Genomic DNA, 27676 nt, shown 5'->3' on the forward strand with positions numbered 1-27676 from the left:
CAATGTTCCCCCCCCCCCCCTGTGAGCCAACCGCGAGCATGGTCGCCGCGTCTTTATTACATCATCACAACAACACGTTAGGTTACCAACGTAAGCCTGTTCTGACATTCGGTGATATTTTTTCCCCCGAAAGCCGAAAGGGCCTTTTTAACCATTTTCGGCCGATAATTTTCGGTGGCCGAATATTCGGTTCATCCCTAAATAATATGATTGTTAATATTATCATATTCATTTAGATAAACATCGATGAGACAGTTAATTAATGTACTTATTGCAGCAGTCAGCATAGATTTGGTACCCCTGCTGGTCTAAGAGTGAAACAAACTCATTGAGTTACAATTCATTAAATTATGTCTGCTACCTTATATATTTATATTTAAGGCTTCTCTGATGTGCCACAATAATGTCACCTAATGTTATTGAGTTAAAATATCAATATTGTGGCTTTCCAAGTTAACATTGATTGATATGACTGGGATTAAATCAGCATATACTTCTGCCAGGGGATGCCACCCCTCAAAATCTCCTGCCACCCTCTTGCCACCCCATGAATATTTTTCTAGATCTACCCCTGTAACTAAGCATGTGCTTGCTTCTTTATTTAGTCTACTCTTCTTATTTGCCTTTTTATCTGCACCGCCCTAGGGGTGTAACACTAGGGGTGTAACGGTGTTACGTCCCAACTAGGGGAAGAGGAAAGCAACATACACCATTTTGAATTGGTAATAATTATAAATAGTTTTATTGTATAATAGGTAGAACAAAATGGAAGGCACGCAGCCTGAACAAACAAAAGGGCCAAAAGGGCGTGGGTTTCAACGGGCAACCATCAAAGGAAGAACTCTAATAACGGAGCCTACTTACATACAAAGAAATAGGTACTAACGAACTAAATAGCAACAAAACAACCCTCACTATCAAAGTGGTACAGACTAACAAAAGGAGGCTGTAAGAAAACACAGCTAAGGTAGAGGACAACAGTCAAACAATACTAAACTAATCTAGGCACATCTAATCACAACAATACTGAGTATGACAAACACGGACCACACGAGTTAACCACTGTTAACAGATTTGTAGCAACTAGCGAGAGGCATCTGTTCACACAGCAGAGCCTCCCGACTGGGATTGGAGCGCGTCGGTCCCGTCAGCTCCAATCACAGTCTTCGGGGGCGGGCCAGGAGATGGTTAGCCAATGACAGCAGGGTAACCGCACAGCTCATTTACATAACACATTGAAAACAGAATTAACAGGGCCAGGGAGGCGGCGGCCGTAACAAACGGTATCCGTATTCGTCCTGAACCGTCACGGTTCATGCAGTCACACAACGAATACGCCTTTTTTTATGAGTGGGAAAAAAGTCTGTCACTTAGGGCAGTATCGACTACTTTATTTCCTCCACTGTAGGTGTCATACTGGTCCTGTCCAAGTTTCTCAATCTGGTTCAGAGTGTCAATGACTGCTGCATCTGCAAGATCTCTAGTATCCAGTACAAGAAGATCTACAATGCTCTTTTCACAGCATGGATTGCCCATGTCTTCTATAGCACCAGTTAGTGCTTTAACATCTTGTGCAAATGCCATTTGCGCATGTTTAGTCTGCTCATGGTGCCGGGTGTCAGTCTTCTTTCTCTTCTCAGTGGAGGCCTCAAACTCTCCAACCACACGTGCCATCTCGGGGCCAGACAGCATCCATCGTCGCAGAGCTGCAGGGTTCTCTGTCAGGCCTACAGCATCACTATCACCTTTCACGGAGGCATTGTTCTGCTCGTGGGCTTGGTCAATGGCAATAGCAGAGAAACTGCATGTTGTCTTCTTCACAGCCTTTCCTTTCAGAAACTGCCCATGGACATCAGGATGGTTATCTTTCAGTACAATCATGTCACGCAAGTGGACTGGTGTCCATCCGGCATAGTGGGTGTGTCCCAGAGAAAGGAACCAAGGCACACTCTTGGTCAAGGCATTTATGTAGAGTAGGAAGTCAGCCTCTCTTATTGATCGCACATAGATCATCAACTCTATTTCCAGCTACAGCATGATAGACCAGAAGTGGAACTGGGGACATGACACTACTCTTGTCCACCCGCTACCCCTCCAGGAGGTTGCCAAGTACCTTTAGTGCTGCCATCTCAATGTGAAACCCAACAAACATCACAATAAAATGATGCAGGCAGCAGCTCTTCACCCAGAAAGATATAACAATTGAAGTACTCCCCCAACATAAGCAGCATTGATTCAGCACACAAAGAGAGCTGCCTTCCAAGCTGGTCACTGCTGGGGACAGATGATGTTTGCAGCCCCTGAACTCCCATCCCCAGGTGACTGGATGCAAAAAGGGGTGCAGTGGACAATTTTCAAATGTGTCAAGGCAGCAATTCAGTGCACTGCCCTTGCTACTGTGGGGGACTGTGTTTTCAGAACTAACTCTGCATTTAGTTGAAACCCTGTATTATGTATTACATATATATTATGTAACATGTATTACTTCACCATAGGGGTGTAACGGTATCCGTATTCGTCCCGTACCGTCACGGTTCGGCACATGCAGTCACACGACAAATACACCTTTTTTTTAACGAGTGGGAAAAAGTCATTCAGGGCAGTATCCATTACACTATTTATAATCCAGGGGGCGGTATTGCGCCTAAAAGCTGTTTGCCAGCCGCCCTTAAACAACAAATGAAGAACAAGAAGAAAACACAACAAAAGGAACAAAATACAAGAAGAAGAAAAGTTAGTATGGCGATTTCAGATAACACACAGGAGCTGGAACCCACCTGCTTCTTTTAAATCAGCTGTGTGGGAACATTTCGGGTTCCCTATAGACTACAATAACGATGGAGTGCGAGTGGTGGATCGGACGAGAACGGTGTGTCGGCGATGTTAGACAGCGGTGCTAATGGTAACACACGCCAAACATGCTAAATCATATCAGAAGGCATCACCCAGATTTGCCAATCACCGGAGCCCGGCAAAAGACAGCAGCAGTTGAACAGCTTATCCCCGCTGTTTTTAAGAAGCCAATAGACATGAAAGCCGAGAGACCAAAATAAATAACGGAAGCTATTGGCATATATATTTCAACAGCAATGCGCCCTGGAAACACTTTCTTATTATTTATTATTAGGGCTGTCAGTCGATTAAAATATTTAATCGCGATTAATCACATGATTGTCCATAGTTAATCGCGATTAATCGCAAATTAATCGCACATTTTTGATCTGTTCTAAATGTACCTTAGAGGAATATTTTTCAAGTTTTTAATACTGTTATCAACATATGAGTGGACAAATATGCTTTATGCTAATGTTTATTATCATTTGAACAATGACAAATATTCTCATGAATATTAAACACAACAACCTCTGAACATTACAAATATTCGCCTCAATTCAACCTGGAACCTCTCTCATACAATAATAGTGTGTGTGTGTGTGTGTGTGTGTGTGTGTGTGTGTGTGTGTGTGTGTGTGTGTGTGTGTGTGTGTGTGTGTGTGTGTCGGCGCTATGTGCAACTCAAGGCATAGGCTCGAACGGGAGCTGCGTGGACGCTGCAATCATGTTGCGCACTATCCGTGCTGAGTGTGCTGACTTTTCGTACAATGTCCCACTGTCTGGCTACCTGCATAAAGTCAAGTGCTCGGCGCAGTTGTGGCGAAATGTCGCTCCTCTGTTTTCATTTAAACAGCTCCTTCTATCCATTAACGCAGCTAGCTAGCACCAGATGCTAACAACAACAATGCACGTAAGGTCTCTCTCTCGCTCGCTCGTGCCACACATATTCACACCCTCCCGGTCCTCCCAATAGCCAGTCGGTGCCTGCCGGTGAGCGTGGAAGTGTGGTCTGCCACAAGCGGGCGGCAGGAGCGGGGCTGTCAGCATCAGCTTGTAGATGGTATTTTAAACTCGATGCGCTCTGAATCTACGGGGCGGCCGAGGCAAAAAAATACATATGCGTTAATCGCGTTAAAATAATTAGTGGCGTTAATTTTTTTTTGCATTAACGCGTTAACTTAACAGCCCTATTTATTATGTAATATTTTCAAGACATTCTTTTTAGTTTTACAGCTTGATGAAACCTTTTTGTTTGACATCAGCCATTATAGATAATATAGCTATCTGAGTGTTTGTGATACTGTTTGTGGTTTGTTTTTCACTGTGTAATACAGTTCATTATTCAAAATGTTAGAGTTCCTTATTTTTAAACTGAAATTTGCACTACTGTTCAAAATAAATAACAACAAACCTGGAATTATGCATTTGGGACTTTCTTTTTCTTGTTGTACCGAACCATGACTCCCAAACCGAGGTACATACCGAACCGTGAATTCTGTGAACCGTTACACCCCTATGTAACACTGTAACCTTTCAAGTAAAGGATTCCTGATTTTTAAGGTACATGTCTTTAAGAAGATAATCCTTAAAATGAGTTTATGTGACTTTTTTCAGCCCCAGTGGACAAAAAGACGATCGTCCCTGTTAGCAGCAGCGATGTTGGAGGACGGCATGAAAAGAGGACAGAGGAGCTGGATCCAGATGTTGAGGAGATAAAATATCGGGTGCTTCAAAGGTCGTCGTCTCCTGAACTGGAACCTGAAGACAGAGTGGACTGTCCCATCTGTCAGAGCTCCTTCCCGCTAACGCAGATCGAGAGGCACGCTGCATACTGCGATGGAGAGGAGGGCGCGAGGAAGCCGGGAAAAAGACTGTTTCCAAGGTGACAGAAACTATATTCTGTTTAACACACAAGGTCTCTTTAAAAAAAATATATATTATATTCTGAAGCCCTCATATCAGCTTTCACTCAGGTAAATGCAGTTCAAAGGGCTTCACAGCTGGCTGACAAGGGGCTGAAGCACCCACAAAAATATATTACATTAATATTTTAGTAAATATAATAATTTATAATAATTTCTGCTGAGTCTTTTTTGTCATTGTTATTCATTTTTCTTGTGTTTATCACATTTTAAATATTGCTAGATATTCATGACATACATTTACAACAATATCACATTGACTTGCTCTTCTAATTCAAGCCCATCTGTTTAAATGTTTTACTGGTATGTCTATGATGTGCAGTAACATTTATAGTCAATGTAATCTGCAGTTTTTAGATGAAAAGGGAACAGGTTTTTTAATGCCAGAACTTCTTTATCGTCGTGTAACTGTTAACGTCTTTATTAACGATTATTAATGCTTTAAACAACCCCTTCCTCTCCTCTCTATAGTGTCATTGAAGCCTCGTAGGAAGAGACCAAGGTTAGCCGAGGCGAGTTCTGCAGAGACCGGCGAACCCTCCAACACTGGCAAGTAAGTTGGTACGACCTGTGTGTATTTACAGGGACAGCTCAGTGTTTTCAGACACGTTGTTGTTTTCTGACTGGGTTTTATTTTCCACAGGATCCAAGAGAAATGTTACATCTGTCAGAAAGCTGTTCCCCTGAGAGACTACAGCCGACACACAGAGCTCTGCATCCAGAGGCAATCCTCGAATTGTCAATCCAATGCAGCCGTAAGCACACACACACACACACACACACACACACACACACTAGGGCTGCTCAATTAATCGTATTTTAATCGCAATTACGATTATGGCTTGCAACGATTACAAAAACAACGTAATCGAAATAAAACGATTATTTTTTTATTATTATTTTTCTTTTTTACAAGTTTTTTTGTGGGTGTTTCAGTTGAATTATACTTAAAGTTCAGGGTAATCAACTGTTAAAAACATACTGTTCACATTTTTTTTCTCCAATAAATGGATGTTTTCAAAGTCAATGAATAATCGCAATTACAATTATTGACCCAAATAATCGAGATTATGATTTTTGCCATAATCGAGCAGCCCTAACACACACACACACACACACACACACACACACACACACACACACACACACACACACACACACACACACACACACACACACACACACACACACACACACACCCAGAATATGATATACAATATGATTACATTTCAATGGTTTGAGATGCAATAACATGCAACTAAAACTTTTCATGTATTGGATCTGACCAGTTTTTTGACAATATATATTTGTCATATTTCTGACCTTCAGAAGGGAAATCTGCTGTCGGCTCTGGAGAAAACAGAGAGCAGAGATTCAGGTGAGTCTGAAATTATTTCTTTTTTTTTATCATACATTTTTTATTGCAACATCTTCAATTTATAACACAGTACAGAAGACAATTCAGGTTGCACAACATTTTGGATTAATTCAATCCCATCCCTCTATCCTACATCCCACCCACACATAGCCCACCCACCCACCCACTCCATCACCCCCCCCCCCCACCAACCACCGGGACAACAATATCCTCTCAGGGATGGCATTCTTATTTGGTCAGGAGCTCCTTTAAGTTAGATATCAGATCTGTCCACATTAAAATTGTATCAGGTTTTGCATCGTTGATTCTCGCAGAGGACAGTTCAAGGTAAGAAATGTTCAAAAAAACTCTGAAGCCAGTGAGAAATTGAAATATCGTGAGGAGGTTTCCAACGTTGGACTATAATCTTTTTAGCTGCAGTCAAGCCTGTTAGCCAGATTTTGCGAGTTTTCCCCGTAAGGGAAAGGTGAGATTCATCATTTAGAAGATGTACAGCAGGTTCCATTGGTAATCTCAACTCTATTAAATCTGTAAGGGTACTAATAACCTTCCTCCAAAAGTGTAATACTGAAATTATTTCAACACTAAAAGGCTGCAGTCATGCTGACACTTGTTCAAAGTACTTGGCCACAGTGTTTTTAGCTAAATGCCTACATCAGCAAACCAACCTGCTGATGTTGGGTACATATACAGGCTATTGTTTAGAATCTTAGTTTAGCGCAGTGGTTCTCAAACTTTTTCTGTCAGGCCCCCCCTTTGGAGAAAAAAAAGGCGGGCCCCCCCAACACAAATAGTCAGGCTCAGTGGCGGCGCCAGAGATTTATTTTGGGGGTGCTGTGGGGTAGCTTGACGTTTCATAGAGGGTGCTCAAACATTTAGGGTTTCCCATTAATGTACCGGGCGCTACCGTGGAATTTTCTACTGCAACACTCCCCACGCATATACACAGGGAGACTGTTACAATGAAGGCTCGATAATCAGCTCACGGCATATAGGTGTAAGCAGGGGTAAAGTGCTATTTTTACAGGTGGTGTGTGGGCCTCACATAGGGGGGTCCGGGGGCAAGCTCCCCCGTGAAGATTTTTAAATATTGAAGTTAAATGCATTAGGGGTGTAACGGTATCCGTATTCGTCCCGTACCGTCACGGTTCAGACGTCACGGTTCGGCACATGGCGAATACGCCTTTTTTTACGAGTGGGAAAAAAGTCTGTCACTCAGGGCAGTATTACACTATATATAATCCAGGGGGCGGTATTGCGCCTAACAGCCAGCCGCCCGTAAATAACAAATGAAGAACAAGAACAAAACACAACAAAACGAACACAATACATGAAGAAGAAAAGTTAGTAGCTACGGCGAGTTCACACAACACACAGGAGCTAGAACCCACCTGCTTCTTTTAAATCAGGTGTGTGGGAACATTTCGGGTTCCCTGTGGACTACAACAATGATGGGGTGCGAGTTGTGGATCGGACGAGGACGGTGTGTCGGCGTTGTTCGACAGCGGTGCGGTATGCTGGTGGTAACGGTGGTAACACATCAAACATGCTCAATCACATCCGAGTCAGTCTCAGTCCCCAGCGAGAGGGTTTTCTCGACGGCAGGTGACATAGTTACCGCCAACAGATCTGCCCTCACTACTGACAACGTAGACAAACTCATCTTTTTGAAGAAAAACTTGAAAATAGAGTAAAGCTTGAGTACCTTTATTTAGGCATAATGGCCTCACACACTCACAAGTTAATTGCACATGTTAGACATTGCTCCTAAAGGTACAGATTTTATTTTGTTTTATATTTATCATTGTATTTATTTTCTATTTTGACAGCAGGGGCCTTTTATTGATTGTGATTTAAACACTTTCTTATTATTTATTTTAATATTTTCAAGACATTCTTTTTAGTTTTACAGCTTATTTAACCTTTTTGTTTGACATCAGCCATTATACATAATATGGCCATTGGTGTGTGTGTTACTGTTTGTGGTTTGTTTTTAACTGTTTAATACAGTTAATGATTCCAAATGTTAGAGTTCCTTATTTTCATACCAAAACTTGCACTACTGTTACAAATAAATAACAGCAAAAAAAAATTAAGCATTTGGGACTTTTTTTTGCTTTTCCTTGTTGTACCGAACCCGTACCGAACCGTGACCCCCAAACCGAGGTATGAACCGAACCGTGACTTCTGTGAACCGTTACACCCCTAAAATGCATCAATCTGGTACATTTTGAGAGCAAAATGAAGAGATCTATGGATACATCTCTCAACACCCATATGAAACAGAACTGTAAACAGATTTACTATTTCTTTATGGATATTCACTCCCCTTTTAAACTTTATTCTTTTTTTACTGTCATATAGTATTTCATACCTGTTTTTAATGTATTCTCTTATTTTTTTTATAACTATAATGATCATATAAACGAGTGCCTCGGAAATAATTGTTTACATTAATGGTGACCAAAACGTTTGAGACCCACTGAGATAACACTGAGAGAGTCCTTTAGCTCACTGAGTCTCTCAGTCTGACAGGAGAGGACTCTCCTCCACTTTGTTGTTGAAAAAACTCTTTATATCCGTTAGCGTAGCTCGCTAGCACCAGAAGCTAACAACTACGATCTCCGGTACCGGTGCGCTCTCTCTCTCTCTTTCTCGCTCGTGCACGCACACAAAATGGCTCGTTCCACACACACACAGAGCCGAGCTTTAATGAAACACAGAGACTCAGACGTAATAGTACTGTATCATATTATTTTCAATCAATAATTTTTCAAAATATGATTTTTTTATTTATTTTTATTTATTATTTTATTTTAATTTATTTTTTAAATAACCATTTTTCCCCCTGGTCTCTCGCGCCCCCCCTGTCATGCCTCTGCGCCCCCCACTTTGAGAACCACTGTGCGTGTAAGCATGCTAAACAAATTGGGCCTTTCAGTGTCTAGTTTATTTCCTCTAGCTCCATAGTAAAGGTTTTTGGTAAGAGAAACACAACCTTACTCACCTGAAGCCAGAAACTGAGTTGGAGCTTTAACTATACATTTATCAACAGAAAATGTATCTGCACACTTCTTGATAGTAAAATTATTAATCTTTTAGAGTTTTTAACCTGTAAAATGTGAGAATGTTGCTACTTCTCTCGAATGTATCCAGTTGAAAATGTAATATCTTAAAAAACAAAACGATGTGAAGGCGTCAACTTGTGGTCTACCAGGCGTTATCAAGACAAAATACAGTAATACAAAATAAAATTGTCTGATCAGTTTATAATAAAGTTGATGGCGTAGCCCTCGTTGATGACCCATAGCGAGTTCTGATTCAGAACTTTAATATTCTGGTTAACACATCAAACTTTGATCCCATGACCTTTTTGTAACTATCCGATCATTACCTACAGCGAGAACTAAAAAAGGAAAAAATCAGCAGTAAAAATCATCGGTAAAACATTTGATTTGTTTCTTATTACACTGGCTTCTTGTTGTTTCTTCACAGAGGCCGTGCCGTCTGGATCCAAACTCCCACAGAGGTAAAGACATCCTATTCAAAACAGTTTATGAATCAAGTTACATTCATCTTTTTCTTATCATATGTATGTATTGTGAATGAAGAGGGCTTGGATTACTAAACCCTTTGCACAGATTCACATATAGAGATGTTCTACCTTGTGACCTCAGAGTGGCTCTGTATGCTAAAAAGTTAAGGCCCTTTTCAAATAAAAACAAGTTCATTAGAGCCAAATAAAACAAAATGTAATGCACCTCTGTGACATTTGACTGATATAAATAAGTTGATTACTAAGATGAAAACACCAAGCCAAGATATTTATATCACCAAACCACGTTTTGAGATGTTTTGTTGTATGTTTGTTCTCTTTTAGAGAAGTCATAGACCTGCGGGATGATGATGAAGAGGAGGAGGGTGACAGTGTTTCAGTGCTCAGGATCAGTAACTCTCCCATCAGATCCTTCACTCCCATCTCAGAGGCCACCGGCTGCCTTATCGACTTCAAAAAACAGTATCGAGGGAAGAAGCCGCGCCAAAGAAGAAAATGATGACCTGACTGAAAAAACTGGTAACCAGAGCCTTAACTTAAAACCCATCAGGTTGGACGTGACATTACGACTTCCTGATGTTACATATTTATGCCGGTAACTGAATACAAACTGAGCATTTGGATGACTGATTGTGATTGTTTTTGTGCCACTAAATGTTACGTTTGTTATGTTAAAGGTGATTCAGACTACCTCTTTATGAATTGAAATATTTCCCTTTGAGTTACTTTGTACGAGTTGCTGTCTTGACAGTATGATTATTGACTACAGCATTATGTCTAACCCCCCGGAGTGTCAATCAGATACATAAAAACATGATTTTACTGGATTTCAACTTTGAATATAAAACTAAATCATTTATTGTATTCTTTGTTTCACCACTTTAGTCAAAATATCTCAACAACGATTAGATGGACTGCCATTAAACTTGTAAATGTTCTCCACAAGATGAATCTTACCATTGATGATCTTCTGAAGTTTTCTCCGGTGCCACCTGCAGGTCAAACACTCAAGTTTATGCCAGGAAAATGCAGCACAACATTCAACATATTAGCATGCTGTTGTTAACATGTAAAGGTACTAAATTGTAATCCTAAGCTAATGCAAATATTATAATGTGTTACTCTGACTTCAGATCTATGAATCACATCTGATTGATTGATTGATGGCATGGCAGTTGCCAACCTATTTTCTGTCCATTTGAAAAATGTTTTACTCTTAAGTGAGAAAGTATTCAATTATACAGAAATAATTAATTGAGTCTACATCAGAATAATTAAGGCAACACAAAATTGCAATTCATTCTGTTTCTCAGGTTGTTGGCATGCAGTTGTTAGATCCTAACGTCTCTCAACATGTTAAGAGCTCGGTCTGAAGAGTCGGAAATGTCCTAAAATGGCCACCGTATAGAAATGTATTTACGTTACAGCATGACCTTCTTTCTGCCAGGAACCTAAGGACAAGCAATACACTTTTTTTAGAGCTAAAAATAACAAAGTTGGATCGTCACTTTTTAGTTCTCTTATAAATGTTAATGACACTTGCATATAAGTATTATCAAACACAAACAACAGGAAAAGAAAAGTCCTGACTGCATTTCTTTGACAAATGCACACCTCTAAATGGATTAGAGAACGCCACTATTTGAATATTTTTTGTTGTCAAATTTTGAGATCTGTTAACACATCTTTTGGGATTCAAACGTACTACCTTAATGTCACCTGCTCTCGCTACGATTTAAACATGCAGTCCTGATGGTTTACATAATATTAACATGGTTTCTTTTTACGAATCAATTGCAATCTGTGGTAATCAAATCTGCACATAAGAGTCTCAAAAATGTCTCCCCTTTCCTATTAAATTGTTTAGATCAGAGCAGTTTGCTTCACTGCAGACCATTTTTATCACACTAAATATTTCCTGCCGAGTTGATGGATATATAATTTACTAGTTTCTTTGTGTCTTTAACTAAATGCTCTGAGTATCGGCATTGAATACTGTAACAGCACTTAAGAGTTAAAATTGGAAGTTGTTGGAAGTAAACTCAATGTAACGCACTGAACACAAGTTTGTTAATTGTAGAGATAATACAGGAGATGCTACGTGATCATTTTGTAACAGAAATGTACTTCTTTTCTTATTTTGTCTTATACACAGATAGTGTTTGTCTGAACCTTCAGTGTGCCATTGTTACATTTTACTTGCATTTCCTGTGAGACTTTGAAGCAATGTGGGGACATTCAGACTGTTTTGTAAGACTCTGTCACAATGGTGGGTTGCACCAACTGTGCCAAGGTTTAGGAGGATAAACTGTTACCAAGTCGACTTCAAATAACGGATTGAAAGACGTTTATGCCCTGAATGAAAAACATTTTATATACAATGTTACGGTCAAAAGTACACACATTATCAGCAATAAAAAAAGAGTGTCACCTTTAATGCATTTAACTGCTGCTCTTTTTTTAACTATTTACTATGGATTCTTTTTTATTAAATAAGGATTATACTTCTGGTTATTTACTCCGTTAATGGACTGATTATTAAGTGACCCTGTTACCCCTGTTTTTAATGTTTAGACAGATTCAGAACAGATTTCTTTTTTTCTTCTGAAAATCTCACTGACTTATTTCTCAGAACTAAAAAGAAATGTCACATGTGACCCTTATCCTCTTCTGTAAAAAGCTATAAATACAATAATTTATAGATTATTATGTGGTGTAAAAAGTAGTAGAAAGGTATAAAACCTCTGAGAAATGTTCAAATTTTACTGTGGAGTAGTGCGATGGTGTTCGGATCAGGGGAGCACAGGTTCAAACCCCACTGCAGTCAGCATGTCGTTGTGTCCCTGGGCAAGACGGCTTGTTTGAGACAAGCGAGACCTGCGCAGTTGCGATCAACGTCTTGCTAGTGCGTTGCATGATGGTTAGTCATTTTGTCCGACTTGCTCTGGAGGCCCGCCTACATGAGACGTTGAAATCTCGCGGGACAAAGACGCCCGCAGCCTTGAGAGCGAGGCGGGGCGAGGCGGCGCGAGGCGGCGCAGTTCCTCTCCACGGGCTGCGGAAGCGAAATGCTTGATGGGGAAACGACCATGGAAACGACTCGCTGGTATCTCGAGCTGAGCGCTCATTGGTGGTTTTTACCCCGTGCTGCTGATGAAACTCTCCAATTGTCTCAGAAAAAGTTTGTTGTTGTTTTGTGTCAGTTTTACGTCGCCACATCCATTCCCATTTTTCATCATTGTTCCACAATGTTTATCATCATGAAATTAATATCTATATATTTGATACTATACTTGCACTGCTTACCGTTTTCATACTTTATATTTTAGCATATTCATACACACTGTTCATACTGCTCACAGGCTGATATCTAGTGTATTCATACCCCTCACTGTTTATTCATCATTCAGTTCATTCTATATTTTATTCTGTCTATTGTGTACATTACTTTTCACTTTACTGCTTGTTGCACCGGTTAGAAGCTAAACTACATTTCGTTGTCTCAGTACCTGTAATATGTGCAATAACAATAAAGTTGAATCTAATCTTGAGCAGGAACAAATGTATTTACTTAGTACATATCTGACATTAACGATTAAACACATGTGTGCATTCTTTATAAATGTAAACCGAGTCAAGCCGACTCCGGAGGTGGCGGTATGCACCTTAAAGTTGTTTGCAATCCGCCAAAAAACCGAGAGAAGACGAAGCCGACTCCGAGCTGTCCGACTTCAGGCGAGCTTTTTGAGACCTCCCCCGGCTGCGATCGGCTAATCTCGTCTACTTTCGAGGCGAGCCGCAACGCGTCTCAAACAAGCCTACTGCACTTCACCCCAAATTACCCCTGTGGGGATTGTCCACAGTATTGAGTAAGTCGCTTTGGATAAAAGCGTCTAACAAGTAACATGTAATGCAGAGGTTCCATAGAGCGGTTCCCAACCTTTTTCAACTCAGGGCCCACTTAAGAATCACATTTTTTTTTTCGCAGCCCACATTCAACCATAAACAATACGAGGCTAAATAAAGTTCTGATTGGTCAATTCAGAACATGTGACACGTTGTTGATCCAGTAGTACAGACCGCTGTCAAGGACTGTAATGACCGCTAAGGAGGATCGAGAAAGAGAAAGGAAAAAAGGTTAAAAATTAAAAAATCTCAATAATGAAAATGTTTCCATACGAATCATAATGTTTTGCAAATTATTTGGCGGCAAATATTACATTTACATTTACACCCTTTAATATTGTATTTGGTCATCTCCTATATGTTATTGTTATGTCCATGTTTCTGTCTTTAGCCTGTACAAAAATAATAATATTTTGGCAGCCCACTTAGCCCAACCTAGGGGCCGCGGCTCACAGGTTGGGAACCGCTGATGTAATGTCTTATAGAAGGTATAAGTAAAAAGTAAGAAATAGCCTATACATTATAAAATGACATGGAAAAGAATGCGTTTTATCTGAAGGACATTACTTGAGTAAACCAGTGTGATAAACAGTATTTTTGTAAGGAAAGGAGGACGTTTGCAAACTTATTTCTAAGCAGAGATAATGACTACTAATGTAAGGTGGAACTATTTTGTGTAAAATGATAGCGCTCCTCGTGCGCCTTTACCCACAGGGACACCTGCCTCTGCACATGAAACGAGCACTCCTTAATTTCCTTTTGGGTTCACCAGCACCACACGGTGTCCTCTCGGCCAACTTCGGCTCTGGTCACCTTCAGTTTCGGTTTGTTCCGTGAAATCAGCTGTTTCGATCCGTGCGTAAAACCTGACTCACCCGGACATCCTCCATCTGTCAGCTCACAGCACACACTGCGCTTCTTCACGTTGCGACATCATTAACTCTGCAGATGAAGTGGGTGGAAACTTTTATACATACAGTCTGTGGTGTGAACGCAAGCCGAGTTATTTCTCTCTTGTCTTATTCTCTGAGGAAGTTCATTTCTGAACATTTCTGTCTCTCGGACGACACACAGGTAAGTTACTTTTCACTTGTTTTGTGCGAAAAATAAACACCAGGTTTTGAAACAGAGTTGAATTTTCCACAATATTATTGTGACTTTTCTAATGTTGGCCCTGTATCTATTACCTTTTTTTAAAGCCTCACTTATGTATAGTGGGTCACACTTTTAGACCAACGTTACATGTGATAATCACTGTAGCCTACCTATTAGATGTGCTGTTAAAAGTTGTCAAACAGGTTGCTATTTAAAGTTTTTCCACACGCCATTCTCATTATTTTTGTTTAATTAGGATTTTAACAAAATTCTTGGTAAAAATGTTCATCTTTCTTTTCTCAAACTGTGATTTGACGCCAATAGTCTTTGTTTTCCTTTTAATGACACCCAAGCCAGCCCCTAAACCCCAGATCATGAACGACTAAGCTTTATTAAGTGACTTTTCAAAGTAATGTGGCTCGATTTATTAGCTTGTTTAAATTCTCATAAAATGTTTCTTAAATTGGGTCACCTTTTTCTACTGCTGTTAGTGACATGGAAAGTAAAACCTTGAGTCAGGTTAACTTTACATGTGATGATCCCAGTTCAAGCTATTCTAAAGACTACATTTCAACCTGTTATTTCGATTATTGGCTAATAAAGCTAATAATGTGTTATGTTCTTTTCCTGCTCAGGTGACGAGGCATTGCTGAAATACCACCTCTAAAAATAAACTGCATCCAGGTAGAAGAAAAGTGAGTGTTCAAGGTTTTCATTCTTGCTAACAGTGACTGTGACACACTTGAGGAATGCAGACCTATACTCTGACCTTAAAATAAAAAACCAGTGGAGTTAAAGGTACGGTAGGTAATTCACTTCAGAAACACTTTTTGTTATATTCCATGGAATGCTCTTAACATCCCGATAGCAATGAATAAATGTAATGCGTTGACAATAAATATATACAAATATTTCATCTGTGGAAGCCGTGGCGCTGTAAAACACAATTATAATAGGCGGATAATTGGACTTGGCCTACCCGCCTGTCAGCATTCCATCTCGTGCACAAACTTATCTCGTGCCCTCATTGGTCATGTGCGCGTTTGTGTGTGTTGGAGGAGGGGCTCTGTAAGGAAGTCTGAAGGAAGAGGCATATGTTTTTCGGTTGTGTACTTTCAAATTCTAGCTTACTCGAGCTGGGTTCTCCATTCTTACTACATTTCATGTGATATTATCTTGATATTATCTTCAGGGTGCACTTCTCCCTAAAAGCTAACCAAAGGTAATCCAAAGTGATGTCATCAGCCGGAGCCTCCCCTGAGGTCAGAGATGCTAAATCTTTCGTGAATCTTCCTCAGGGTGTGTCAGGGTTTCAGTGACGTTGCTGGAACAAGTATTCTAACTAAGTACTAAGTACTGCATCACAAATGGTACTTAATTTTTTTTTATTTAATAACAATTAGGAATATGTACTTAAAGTATTCGGAGTAAAGTCATTGCAAAAAAACCTCTAAATACATTTAAATACATAACAAATATTTTAAAGCAAAAGCAGCAAAACTTCACATTTAAGAAGTAACATATTTTTGAACATAAAATGTTAACTACTTGAGTAAATGTACTCTCCATCTCCATGTTACTTTCCATCACTGTACTGGAGTAAGTTACTTTATTTCAGATCTGTAATTCTATATCTCTAAATCTGTCATGTAACTGTGGACTTCCCAATCCGAGCCTTTTAGTATTTAGTATGCTGATACCTATTCTGATCTGTTATGTGTGCTTTAATGTTGTTTAATTGCCTATGTGACGCATTCAAAAAGATAGCTGAAGCTCCTTTTTCACAAGATATTGAAGATGTTTGTTAAAAAAGTATACGGTTAATGTTAAACTATTGATATTTTATGAATGGATGTAGTGTACAGTGACTTCTAACAACTTGTCGGCCTGCTGCCGGTGCAAACTGAGAATAGAAGCTGAGTTTGTTAAATCAAAGCAAAGGGCTGAAAGAAGCTAAAACTCTCCTTAAAGCTGAGTTGAGCTGCAATCTACTGTAAAATAAACCCTTAATAGTTGTGTAGGCAGAACTTATTGTGAGGATTTCCCTTTTCTGAAAGAAATAAGGCAAAACATTTATAAAAAGTGATCGAATTGGAATTGCTGGAGGCCTGTTAGCTGTTCTATTTATAAAAAAACTATTATTATTTTCTCTGATTAATGGAAAAAAGGTCTGGTATTTAAGGCCACTAAATTAATACTTTTACAACTGGTTTAAATAAATTCATACTCTTAATTGAACTAATGCTGTGTTGTTTGGTTGAGTTCAGGAGTTCAATGAGGATGTTAGAAGCAGATTTCCTCAGACAGTATTGAGCCCTTTTTACCGTGTGACTCCTCACTTTAGTATCTAGCCAAGATCAAAAGTGAAAGCTCAGTTCCCAAGATAGAAATCTCATTTAAAAGATAACCTCACATGACGATATCTACATTACAACTTTCTCTCTATTCGTACCCCACTTGTGTGTTTTGTTAGCACACTGGTTAAAGTAACCCTTAAAATGTACTTTTTTTACATTCTCCTTTGTATTTGTTATTCGTTTATGGACTCTAAAAGTCAAACGGGACTTGTTCCCCTTTTTATGTCACATTACAGTTTGGGAACCTGATACTGTAAAGCAACGTGATCTATGATGTAATAATAGCTGTTGTTACTGTCAATTTGTTTCAGAGTTAAAATGTATTTGCAGTATTAAATTATAAACCTATAGTTACCAGTATAATAGTGGTGCAATTTCTGGTTAGGAAATATGATTGATTGCACATGAAGCCACCGTCTAAACGGTCTTTTGTAACAATCCACATCTTAAACTTGATCCCTTACATCAAAAAGAAACTACTTAGATTTACAAATTACATGGTTTAGATTCCTTTAGCAAAATGTTTCATGTCTTTATCAAGGAAATGATCAGTTATTATTGTTGATTAATTCCATGCTTATTGAGTGTCACCATGACTGAACTTGATGTGAACAGCGTTGGTTTTGCAGGTATTTGACCATAAAATTGAATCAAAATATGAAAATATAAATGTCTGATTCACATTTCATGACTATCAAATCAAGATATTACAATTTAGACCAAAACAGTTTAAGCTGTTAGAAAAAAAGTCAGAAGATGACCAAAGTCATTATCGGCTTCATCATCGTGAAAACATGAATATCTGTGCTAAAGTTCATGGCAACCATTCAATATTTCCTGAGATATTTTCAGTCTGCTTGAAAGTCAAATCAACATTGTTATCTGCCAGAATAATAGAAATACAATCGTCATAATGCTTGGCAGTTTTTAAAGGACAATGACAAAGCATAGAGTCCAGCACTGCAGGTTTACAGCTGATTTTGGTATCGGCTCTAAAGCCAATATTGATTAAAGGTTAGTCCACACAAAGCTGTGAAAGCATGACAAATATTTGAGCATCATTTTAGACCGCAATCACCATGTGAAAGCATCTGTAATAACAGTCCCCAGACTGTAATTGTCCTCTAGTGTACTGTAAATATCTCACGTTTATACTGTTTTATAGGAGTATTACTTGTAGTGTGTGTTGGATTGCCAGAAGGTAGATAATAGGCTTATCTTGTAAAAACTGTAGGAGCATATTTAAGTACACACTGTCAAATTATTTCTTATTGTTGTGGTGGGTAACTGTCACGATCTGTCTGTGTTGTGTTTTGTCTTGTCTAGATCTGTCTTTGGTTTTCTGTCTGCGTTGTGTCTTGTCTAGATCTGTCTTTGGTTTTCTGTCTGCGTTGTGTTTTGTCTTGTCTAGATCTGTCTTTGGTTTTCTGTCTGCGTTGTGTTTTGTCTTGTTGAGATCTGTCTGTGGTTCCCTGTCAGTTTCCCTGGTGTGTCTAATTTACCCGATTGTGTTCATCTGGTGTCCCTGTGTTTTCTCCTCCCTCCTCACCTGTGTCTTGTTTGTATGATTAGTCTTGTGTGTATTTAAGTTCTGGTTTTTCTGTCTGTCTTTGTCGGTTCGTCTTGTGATATGGCTTGTTCCTCGGTGAGTGTTCTGTTTAGTCTTTATTTAATAGTATAGCCTTGAAATAAAGGAGTTTTTTTTTTGTCACTTTAATCTGCATTTGGGTCCTGCTTCCTACACACATCGTAACAGTACGAACCGACCAAGAAATGGACCCAGCAGATGATCCATTTGAGGTGGAACGACAACATTTTTCCTTTTATTTGGCTTGCTGCTATAATTGGTGGAAGGGAGCGTCCAGTGTTCTGCAGAAGGAGGCCGCTCTGGTAGAGGCGCACCGGTTGGCTATGGAGAAACCAGACTTGGTGAGATTCTTATCTGGCTGGATTTTGAACTTCCTCTGGGTGTGTGATTTCCAGCCTGCTGACTACAAAAGTCTCGGTGTGTTCCGTCTGGAGTCAACCAGTGCTTCTGCCCCAGTTCCTGCTCCTGTCCAGGAGTCGTTTTCTGGAACTCGTCTGGCTTTTGGAGGTCCACGGAGCCTTCAGGCGGCTTCTAAGAGAAGGAGTCGCAAGTCCAGGCTAGCAGCCCGAGCCCCAAGAGCCATGATTCCGGTCCCAGTTCTGGCCCCAGCGGCCATGGTTCCGGCCCCAGCAGCAATGGTTCCGGCTCCAGAACCGGTCCCCACAGCCATGGTCCCTGCTACAGAACCGGCCCACACAGCCATGGCCCCACTCCTGGCCCCAGCAGCCATGGCTCCGGCCCCAGTAGCCATGGTTCCGGCTTCAGTACCGGCCCCCAATAGCCATGGTCCCAACTCCAGTTTCGGCTCCAGGACTGGCTCTCCGGCCGACGCCAGCTCCCCGTGTCCTGTCGGCGTACCGGCCGACTCCAGCACCTCGTTTCCTGTTGGCTCTCCAGCCGACGCCAGCTCCCCGAGTCCTGTTGGCGTAACGGCCAACGCCAGTTCCCCGAGGCCTGTCGGCGTACCGGCCAACTCGAGCTCCTCGTCTCCTGTTGGCTCTCCAGCCGACGCCAGCTCCCCGTGTCCTGTCGGCGTACCGACCGACACAAGTCCCCTCTCAAGTTCCCTCTCAAGTCTCCTCTCAGGTCCCCTGTTGAGTCTCTTCTCGAGTCCCCTCTCAAGACTCCTCTCAAGTCCCCTCTCGAGTCCCCTCTTCTCGAGTCCCCTCTCAAGACTCCTCTCAAGTACCATCTCGAGTCACCTCCCGAGTTCCCTCTCGAGTCACCTCCCGAGTTCCCTCTCGAGTCACCTCCCGAGTTCCCTCTCGAGTTCCCTCTCGAGTCCCCTCTCGAGTTCCCTCTCGAGTCCCCTCTCGAGTTCCCTCTCGAGTCCCCTCTCCAGTCTCCTCTCGAGTCCCCTCTCCAGTCTCCTCTCGAGTCCCCTCTCGAGTTCCCTCTCGAGTCTCCTCTCGAGTCATCTCTCGAGTCTCCTCTCGAGTCCCATTTCAAGACAATTCTCAAGTCACCTCCAGAGTTCCCTCTCGAGTCTCCTCTCGAGTCACCTCTCGAGTTCCCTCTCGAGTCACCTCTCGAGTCACCTCTCGAGTTCCCTCTCGAGTCACCTCTCGAGTCACCTCTCGAGTCTCCTCTCGAGTCTCCTCTCGAGTTCCCTCTCGAGTTCCCTCTCAAGTCCCTACCCAATGTCCTGGTCCGTTGGAGGTTCCGCTGGGGGTCCTGCCAACCCTGTGTCCCGTGCCGTTGGAGGCCCCGCCGTCTACTCTCCTTCCGGGGGTCCTGCCAACCCTGTGTCCTGTTCCGTTGGGGGTCCCGCCGACTACTCTTCTGCCGGGGGTCCTGCCAACCCTATGTCCTGTGCCGTTGGAGGTCCCGCCGACTACTCTCCTGCCGGGGGTCCTGCCAACCCTGTGTCCTGTCCAATTGGGGGTCCCGCCGACTACTCTCCTGCCGGGGGTCCTGTCAACCCTGTGTCCTGTCCCGTTGGAGGTTCCGCTGGGGGTCCTGCCAACCCTGTGTCCTGTCCCATTGGGGGTCCCGCCGACTACTCTTCTGCCGGGGGTCCTGCCAACCCTATGTCCTGTGCCGTTGGAGGTCCCACCGACTACTCTCTTGCCGGGGGTCCTGTCAACCCTGTGTCCTGTCCCGTTGGGGGTCCCGCTGAGAGTCCTGCCAATCCCATGCCTTGTTCCGTTGGAGGTCCCGCCGTTACCTGTCTCGCCGGGGGTCCTGCCAACTCCTGGTCCTCTTCCGTGGGGGATCCTGCCGAAGCCTGTCCCACCGGCTCTGGTTCCTGTCCGGCCGACGGGGCTGTCCCGTCAGCGCCTTCCTGCCCGGCCTCCGGAGCTGTCCCGTCAGCGCCTTCCTGCCCGGCCTCCGGAGCTGTCCAGTCAGCGCCTTCCTGCCCGGCCTCCGGAGCTGTCTGGTCTTCTCCCTCGAGCCCGGCCCCCTGAGAGCCGCGGTCTTCGCCCTCGAACCCGGCCCCCTGAGTGCCGCGGTCTTCGCCCTCGAGCCCGGCCCCCTGAGTGCCGTGGTCTTCGCCCTCATGCTCGGCCCCCTGAGTTCGCCCCGCTGTAGCCTTCGCCCCTCCATGGACTCTGCCTTGCCCCCGGGCCGTCCGCCAGAGAACCCCTCCATGGACTCTGCCTTGCCCCCGGGCCGTCCGCCCGAGACCCCCTCCATGGTCTACCCGTCCCCTTGTGTGTTATGAAGGTTTTTATGCATGTAAACGGTCTGCAAAGTCACAAACCCTCAAGTACACGGGTGATTCTCTGAATCGGGTGCCTTTTTGGTCTTTACATTTTTGAAAAATTAAACTACATTTTTTGCATTTTTGATCATAACATCTGGTAGTGGAAAACTTTGAGCAAACACATTTTCCCACCTCAGGCACAACATATAAATAATTACTAGGAATTTCCTTGAAAAAATGTGACGGGGTTGAATGTGACAGGGTAGAAGTTTTTGGCAAAAAGTAGGAATGGAATGGATTCCACATGGAATCTAAGGACATCATAAAAATGTAATATTTTGCAAAACTATTGTTTAATTTTTTCCTAAATAATTGTATAAGTAATTCATACAACAGATTTGAAATGTTGAGCTTGACAATCTCAATCTGACATTAAAAAAATGGGTTAACCCTAAGAAAACATCTTAACCAATATGTCTTTTGGAAACAAACAGTGTTCATATGGTCTTTGAAAAAGTGTTTTAGCAGCCTAAAATATGATTAATACCTCAGAAAATTGCAGATAGCACTCCTGTTAGAATTACTTAAAGGTGGGGTAAGTTTGAGAAACCGGCTCGACAGGGCCGGCTTGTAGCACTGGCGTTGTAGATGTTCGCCTAGGGCACCAGATCTGGGGAGGCGCTGCGCTGGTAGAAAAACATTTTTGACTTGGTAGTTGCTCTAACGGATATAAGAAGAAGATGTTTCTACAAAAATGTGGAGGGAGAGTCCTCTCCAGTCAGACTGAGTGGCCCAATGAGGTAAAGGACTCTGAGTGTTTAGATAGTTCACTTTAGTCTAAGTTATCTCAGTGGGTCTCAAACGGTTTGATCACAATTTATGTAATCACATATTTCCAAGGCACTCCTTTATAATTATTGGGATAAACCGGTTAGAAATCATTCCATATACTATAGGACAGTAAACCAAAAATATCGTTTTAAACTGGAGAGATTAAAAAATATGCACGAATAAATAAATGTCAATAGGTCAAATAAGATATGAAAGAACAACAAAAATAAAATAAGTTACATTTATTTTTATTGGCTATGATTGGTTATGTTCACTAGGGATCGACCGATATGGCTTTTCAAGGCCGTAACCGATACCGATTATTAGTAATCAAGGAGACCGATAACCGATATTTGGAACCATATATTTGCAGTAAAATCAGAAAATCTTGGTGTCAACATGTAGAATAACACAAACTCCAACACAACTTCTTTGAAATGCATTTAAGCATATATTATGTTTAATGAACTTTTAAACATCTTACAACTGGTTTCCTCTCTGTGCCCTTTTCTTTAGTGCAGCCATCTGCAATGAGTTAGAGAGAGACAAGAAGTGGGGCTGCAGGCTGACATGCTTAACTAACAATAATGCTTAATTTATTATATCAAAACAATGCCTGTCTATCTAGCATAACATCCCAATAAACTGCTAGCAACTGCAAAACACTAGTGCTAGCTAATGTTTTGCAAAATATTAAGAGCTATTACAGTAGACCTAACGTTAGTCTAGTAGCCTCACTTCTAATATTTTGCTAAACATTTGCTACATGTTGGCTAGCTAATGAGCTTCACATATCAACAGCTCAGATCTGTTGTATGAAGCGATGCCGGTAGCGGAGTAAGGCACACACACCAAATGTTCAGGAAATGGTTAATACAGCGAAAATCAAAGCTGACGATCTCTTGGTTTGATATGTTTTCTCCCCCAGACAACATGGACATAAGAAACAAATGTCAAAGAAGAGGAAAGTAAGTCATCAGCTGGTAGCAGTTAATCAGTTAACAGTGATGGCGGCGGTGGCGGCAAAAGCGTCTCACTTCTGGAGAGGAGTTTCGTCTTTATGTCATGATAGAGAGATACAAATACTGAATAGTTTAGATGAGAAAAGGCATCGAAATGCCAGGTTACTAGTGTAAGCATTGGGTTGAGAGGTCATGTGTTGTGAGCATGCGCAGTCTGTCCTGGTGTGGTGAAGGAGAGCGTGGTGTGACTGTACAATAATAAACGGAGGCGCTATCTGGGACGCTCCAAAAAGTACTAAGTTCCTGAGTTTTTGTTACACAGAAGTATAATTGAACACCTCGGACGTTACACTAGTATTTATCATGTAAACAGGGAACATGAATAACCCGATCTCTCTTTGCTCATGTAAACACCATGATGTCCACGTATAGATGCAGTCAGTGTGTTTTACTGGAGCCTCAGTTCGATAAGAGATTATTTTCTGAGTTCTTTAATTTAGGTACTCTCTCTCAAAATGGTAATGTGCATTATGTTTTAATTATACTTCTTATCATTCAGAAGCTTTTTGTGTGTGTTTATGTTTTACTGAGTGCTTATAGGCAATTTCCATCCCAGTATTCAGTTAACTATTTATATTCACAAATATTTATTGTTGTATATAAATGTACAAACAATGGGCATTTAAACTGCTTTTTATTCATTCAAAGATGGCTCTCAATTAATAATCAAATGTGTTTCCTTTCTTTACAACTGGATGAAATTACAAAATGTACCCATCATTTCCCTCATGCTAGTATAGCCACATAAAAGTATCAACCCCCCCGTTAAAAATGTCCCCCCCACATTCAGGATGCTTCCTACGCCCATGATTACATGGAATACTCTTAACATCCCGATAGCAATGAATATCTTGATAATAATAATAAAATAAAGTGCTTTGACAAAAATCCATACTAAAATGTCATCTGTGGAAGCCGTAGTACTGTAAAAAGCACGACCAATCGTTTTAGCCGGCCCGGCTGAAATAACTGGATGGCCTACCTGCCTGTCAGCCTTCCATCTGTGCACAAATTTATCTCGTGCCCTCATTGGTCATGTGCGCGTTCGTGTGTGTTGGAGGACGGGCTCTGTAAAAAACTAGCGCACTTGAGCTGGTTTCTCCAAAATTACCTGCCCCACCTTTAACAATTTAATAATGTGTAGCTAATGAGCCAAGCTAACTTCTTATTAGCAATGCTAACGTCTATGCTAGTTAGCTACTGTTGACCTTCTCAATGCCTCTCCCTCTCCTCTTCCTACTACCTGTTTATTGGATTTGATCCTTGTTTCTGGGACTTCTGTGAGTTAGTACGCATTAATCAGCTAAATTACACCTCCCATAAAGATTTTTGTCTGAATGTTAGCTAACTGACTGTAAATGCAAAAAAAAAACATTTGTTAAAGTCACAATTTTTGCTAGCAGTTGAGCACCTATGTTGATACCAGTTATTCTACTAACAAAATCATATAGTATATATATATGATATAATTCTTTAATTATAAAAATGAATCAACAGTTTTTTTTTAGGTTAAACACACAACAGAAGCAGCTTCCCACAATAACTATCAAACTAACCTAACATGAACATACCTCCTAAAAATAAGCATGCATCATTGTGAACATATTAACATTCTGACATTGGCCTGTAGCTCATTTACTGCAGCCTTTCTTAGCATAGCATGCATCTGTATGACTTTGAATGTAATTATCCAACACAGTCTCACAGAATTTCGTGTTATACTGTAGTCACGAAATTAATCTATTGATTCGTGTTCACACAATTTTAAAAGCAATGTAAATAATAACAAAATAGAAGGAAAAACAGATTTAAAAAAGTACAGATTTCAATATGCTGACACAGAAAGATTTTAGAAGCAATGTATTTATATTGGTAGTATGTTTCGTGCCTGCACCAAATAATAACAAATTAGAAGGAAAAAAATACAGATTTCAGTATTCTGAGGCACTTTGCCCCATTTCTGTTCCTCGCGGACGGCAAAAAAACTCAGACATTATACAATTTAAAAGAAAAGGGTTAGGCTTAGGGAAAGAAAATGTTTTTATTAACCACACAGCTTCTGGTATTCCAAGACCTGACAAAAAGACGTGGTGCAGGCACGAAACATACTACCAATAGAAATACATTGCTTTTAATATCGTTCTGTGTGAACACGAATCAATAGATGACTATAACACGAAATGCCATGAGACTGGGTTGAATTATCTATACACAAAACATTACTTTATCTGCATGGCTTTATGCCTCTTGAAATTAAACAATGTATTCTTATTTTGGTGACCTTATACCCTGTAATTCATTCTGTCTAGATAAGCACCGCAAAGGTAATCTGCGAGAACAGCAACCAGTTTTTCAAGAAGGCAAAATGGGTGATGACACTACGACTCTGCACATGGACGGCATCCCTGCAGACACGCTCCTTAAGGTATGTAACCTGAAGAAGAAAAACGATTGTTGTTGTTGTCGTTTGTTTAGATTGTGCTCACCATTGTGAAGATCAGAAACAGTTAGTATTAGATTGGGACACCACAGTATTTACAAGTAAAATTCTGCTAACATAATGCAGTACATTTGCATCACACCGGACAGAAGATAAATCAGCATTTACCAGCCATTCACTTTGCTGGTGGACACACTTTTATATTTTGCACCCTGTAACCACAAGTGAAAACAATATTTAATGCACACAAGGAAACAGTTGTGGGCTACAACTTATTGCAGTGACTAATAAAAAAGTGCTTCAGTCTAGCTGTGTAAAAGTTACATTTTTGAAATATTCATGACTTTGTCTGTTCTGAGAAGTCTTTGTTTCTGCTTCTAGGAAGATACTGAGATTAAGAAACCACGGATTGTATTAGTATGATTCATGCAGGACAATCAGTAATAGGATCATTTAGTGAAATAATAACTGATGTTGTAACAATATTAGTATCATTTTGCAATAGACTTCCAGTTAAACTTTGTATTCACCAAATCACTAGGTTTTATTGAATAAAATGTCAATATACTTGTACTTCACTTGATTACTTCCAGTTTCTCCTACTACTTTATATATAACAGCATAGCACAACATTTGTTTGAGAATTTAAATTACTTTCCAGATAAAGAAATAGGTATACAAATAAATGATGATATTGTGAACCCCCAGCTATGCTGCAGTGTAATACATATTGAATATATCACATTACATCACATTATTTTCATAAAATACGTTATGTTCTTTTTTTTTTTAACAATATCCATAAAATAGAGAAAGCATCAATACAAATAAGCATATCTTCATTTTCCAGCATGATAATATATATATATAAATAGATATTACAAGATTAATAATAATCACATGTTTACCATCAATATTAAAAACATACCTTATAAATGCATAATACAGGGTTCTTACACCTTTTCCAAAGTCAAATTCAAGCACTTTTCAAGCATTTTCAAGGTGCATTTTCAAGCATCTTACAGCTGTTGTAAATTACATAAAATATACACATACTCAAATGATTATTTCCCTACCTCACATTAAATCAGATGTTCTTTATGCTATAAACAACCAAATGTGTGTTTCGTGATAGCCTTCTACACGAGGATGAACAATTAAAGAAAAGAAAACTAAGTTTAATATTTCAAAATGAGTGATCTGTACGTAGACTAGGCCTCCCATATAACCTGGCTGAGCCAAATAACTTTTCAATACATTATTGATTACTATTTTTGAGGTACTTTTAGGTTGGCAGTGAACATAAGTCAGGGGTAAATGGTGTACTTTTCCTCCACTACATGTATTTAATACCTTTAGTTACTTCACAGATCTGGATGAATGATGTGAAATATAAACAAGTGTTAAATCAGACTTTAGTTCCACCTGGAGTAAATCCACAAGCTGCCCTGCAGTATACAAAGTCATTCAAACTAGCTGCACCTTTACCAGCTTTGATAACACTTTCATGATCAATCATTATAAAACATATCATATATATTATTCTGAAATGGACCAATCTGCACAACGACTACTTTTACTGTCGCTACTTTCACTATATTTGGATGAGAATACTTTTCTACTTTTACTTGAGGAACATTTTGAATGCAGGACTTTTACTGTAACAGAGTATTCCTACACTCTGGTACTTCTACTTTTACTCAAGTACAAGATCTGAGTACTTCTACTTTTACTCACAAGATCTGAGTACTTATAATTTCACTACAAGATCTGAGTACTTGTACTTTTACTCAAGTACAATATCTGAGTACTTATTCCACCTCTGGTAGTGTATTAGTCTGAATTGTAGCCACAAAATCACGCAGAGCTGCATAAAAATAGACTCACAATGGTAACAAGTGGAAAATAATATTTACAAATGTGTACAATGATTTGTAGGTAATTTTGACTACTCAAGACACCTGACTTATACATCTTCAAAGGAAGACTGTGTTCATTCTACAATTACATGGGATTAAAGCAAAATGTAGTTTTACTTGTATAATACTTCAATTTTATATAAAGGACAGTTTGTTTTCATCTGTTTTCAAATAAACAAA

At 40.5% G+C, this 27676-nt stretch overlaps 1 protein-coding gene and 1 long non-coding RNA gene across 7 annotated transcripts in view; both read left to right on the top strand.

Annotated features, from left to right (window-relative positions):
• The window catches only part of uimc1 (ubiquitin interaction motif containing 1), a 40220-nt gene extending 30116 nt beyond the window's left edge, over positions 1-10104 (top strand). For 5 of the 6 annotated variants that reach the window (XM_034204185.1, XM_034204186.1, XM_034204181.1 and 2 more), the window contains 6 exons: positions 4450-4717; positions 5229-5310; positions 5401-5512; positions 6087-6135; positions 9631-9664; positions 10016-10104. In XM_034204185.1, coding sequence (XP_034060076.1) covers positions 4450-4717; positions 5229-5247 — 287 coding nt within the window. In that variant the 3' untranslated portion in view covers positions 5248-5310; positions 5401-5512; positions 6087-6135; positions 9631-9664; positions 10016-10104. Of the gene's footprint in view, positions 1-4449; positions 4718-5228; positions 5311-5400; positions 5513-6086; positions 6136-9630; positions 9665-10015 lie in introns of those variants that run through there. The other variant, XM_034204184.1, reaches the window with a different exon arrangement.
• A 4358-nt stretch (positions 10105-14462) lies between these two features.
• Positions 14463-25564, top strand: LOC117538497. The gene is made up of 3 exons (XR_004567867.1): positions 14463-14671; positions 15328-15387; positions 25447-25564. It is a non-coding gene; the product is annotated as an uncharacterized LOC117538497 (long non-coding RNA).
• Positions 25565-27676: the final 2112 nt, after the last annotated feature.

The sequence above is a fragment of the Gymnodraco acuticeps genome, unplaced genomic scaffold, assembly GCF_902827175.1.
Source record: "Gymnodraco acuticeps unplaced genomic scaffold, fGymAcu1.1, whole genome shotgun sequence".
NCBI classification, from domain to species: Eukaryota; Metazoa; Chordata; class Actinopteri; order Perciformes; family Bathydraconidae; genus Gymnodraco; species Gymnodraco acuticeps.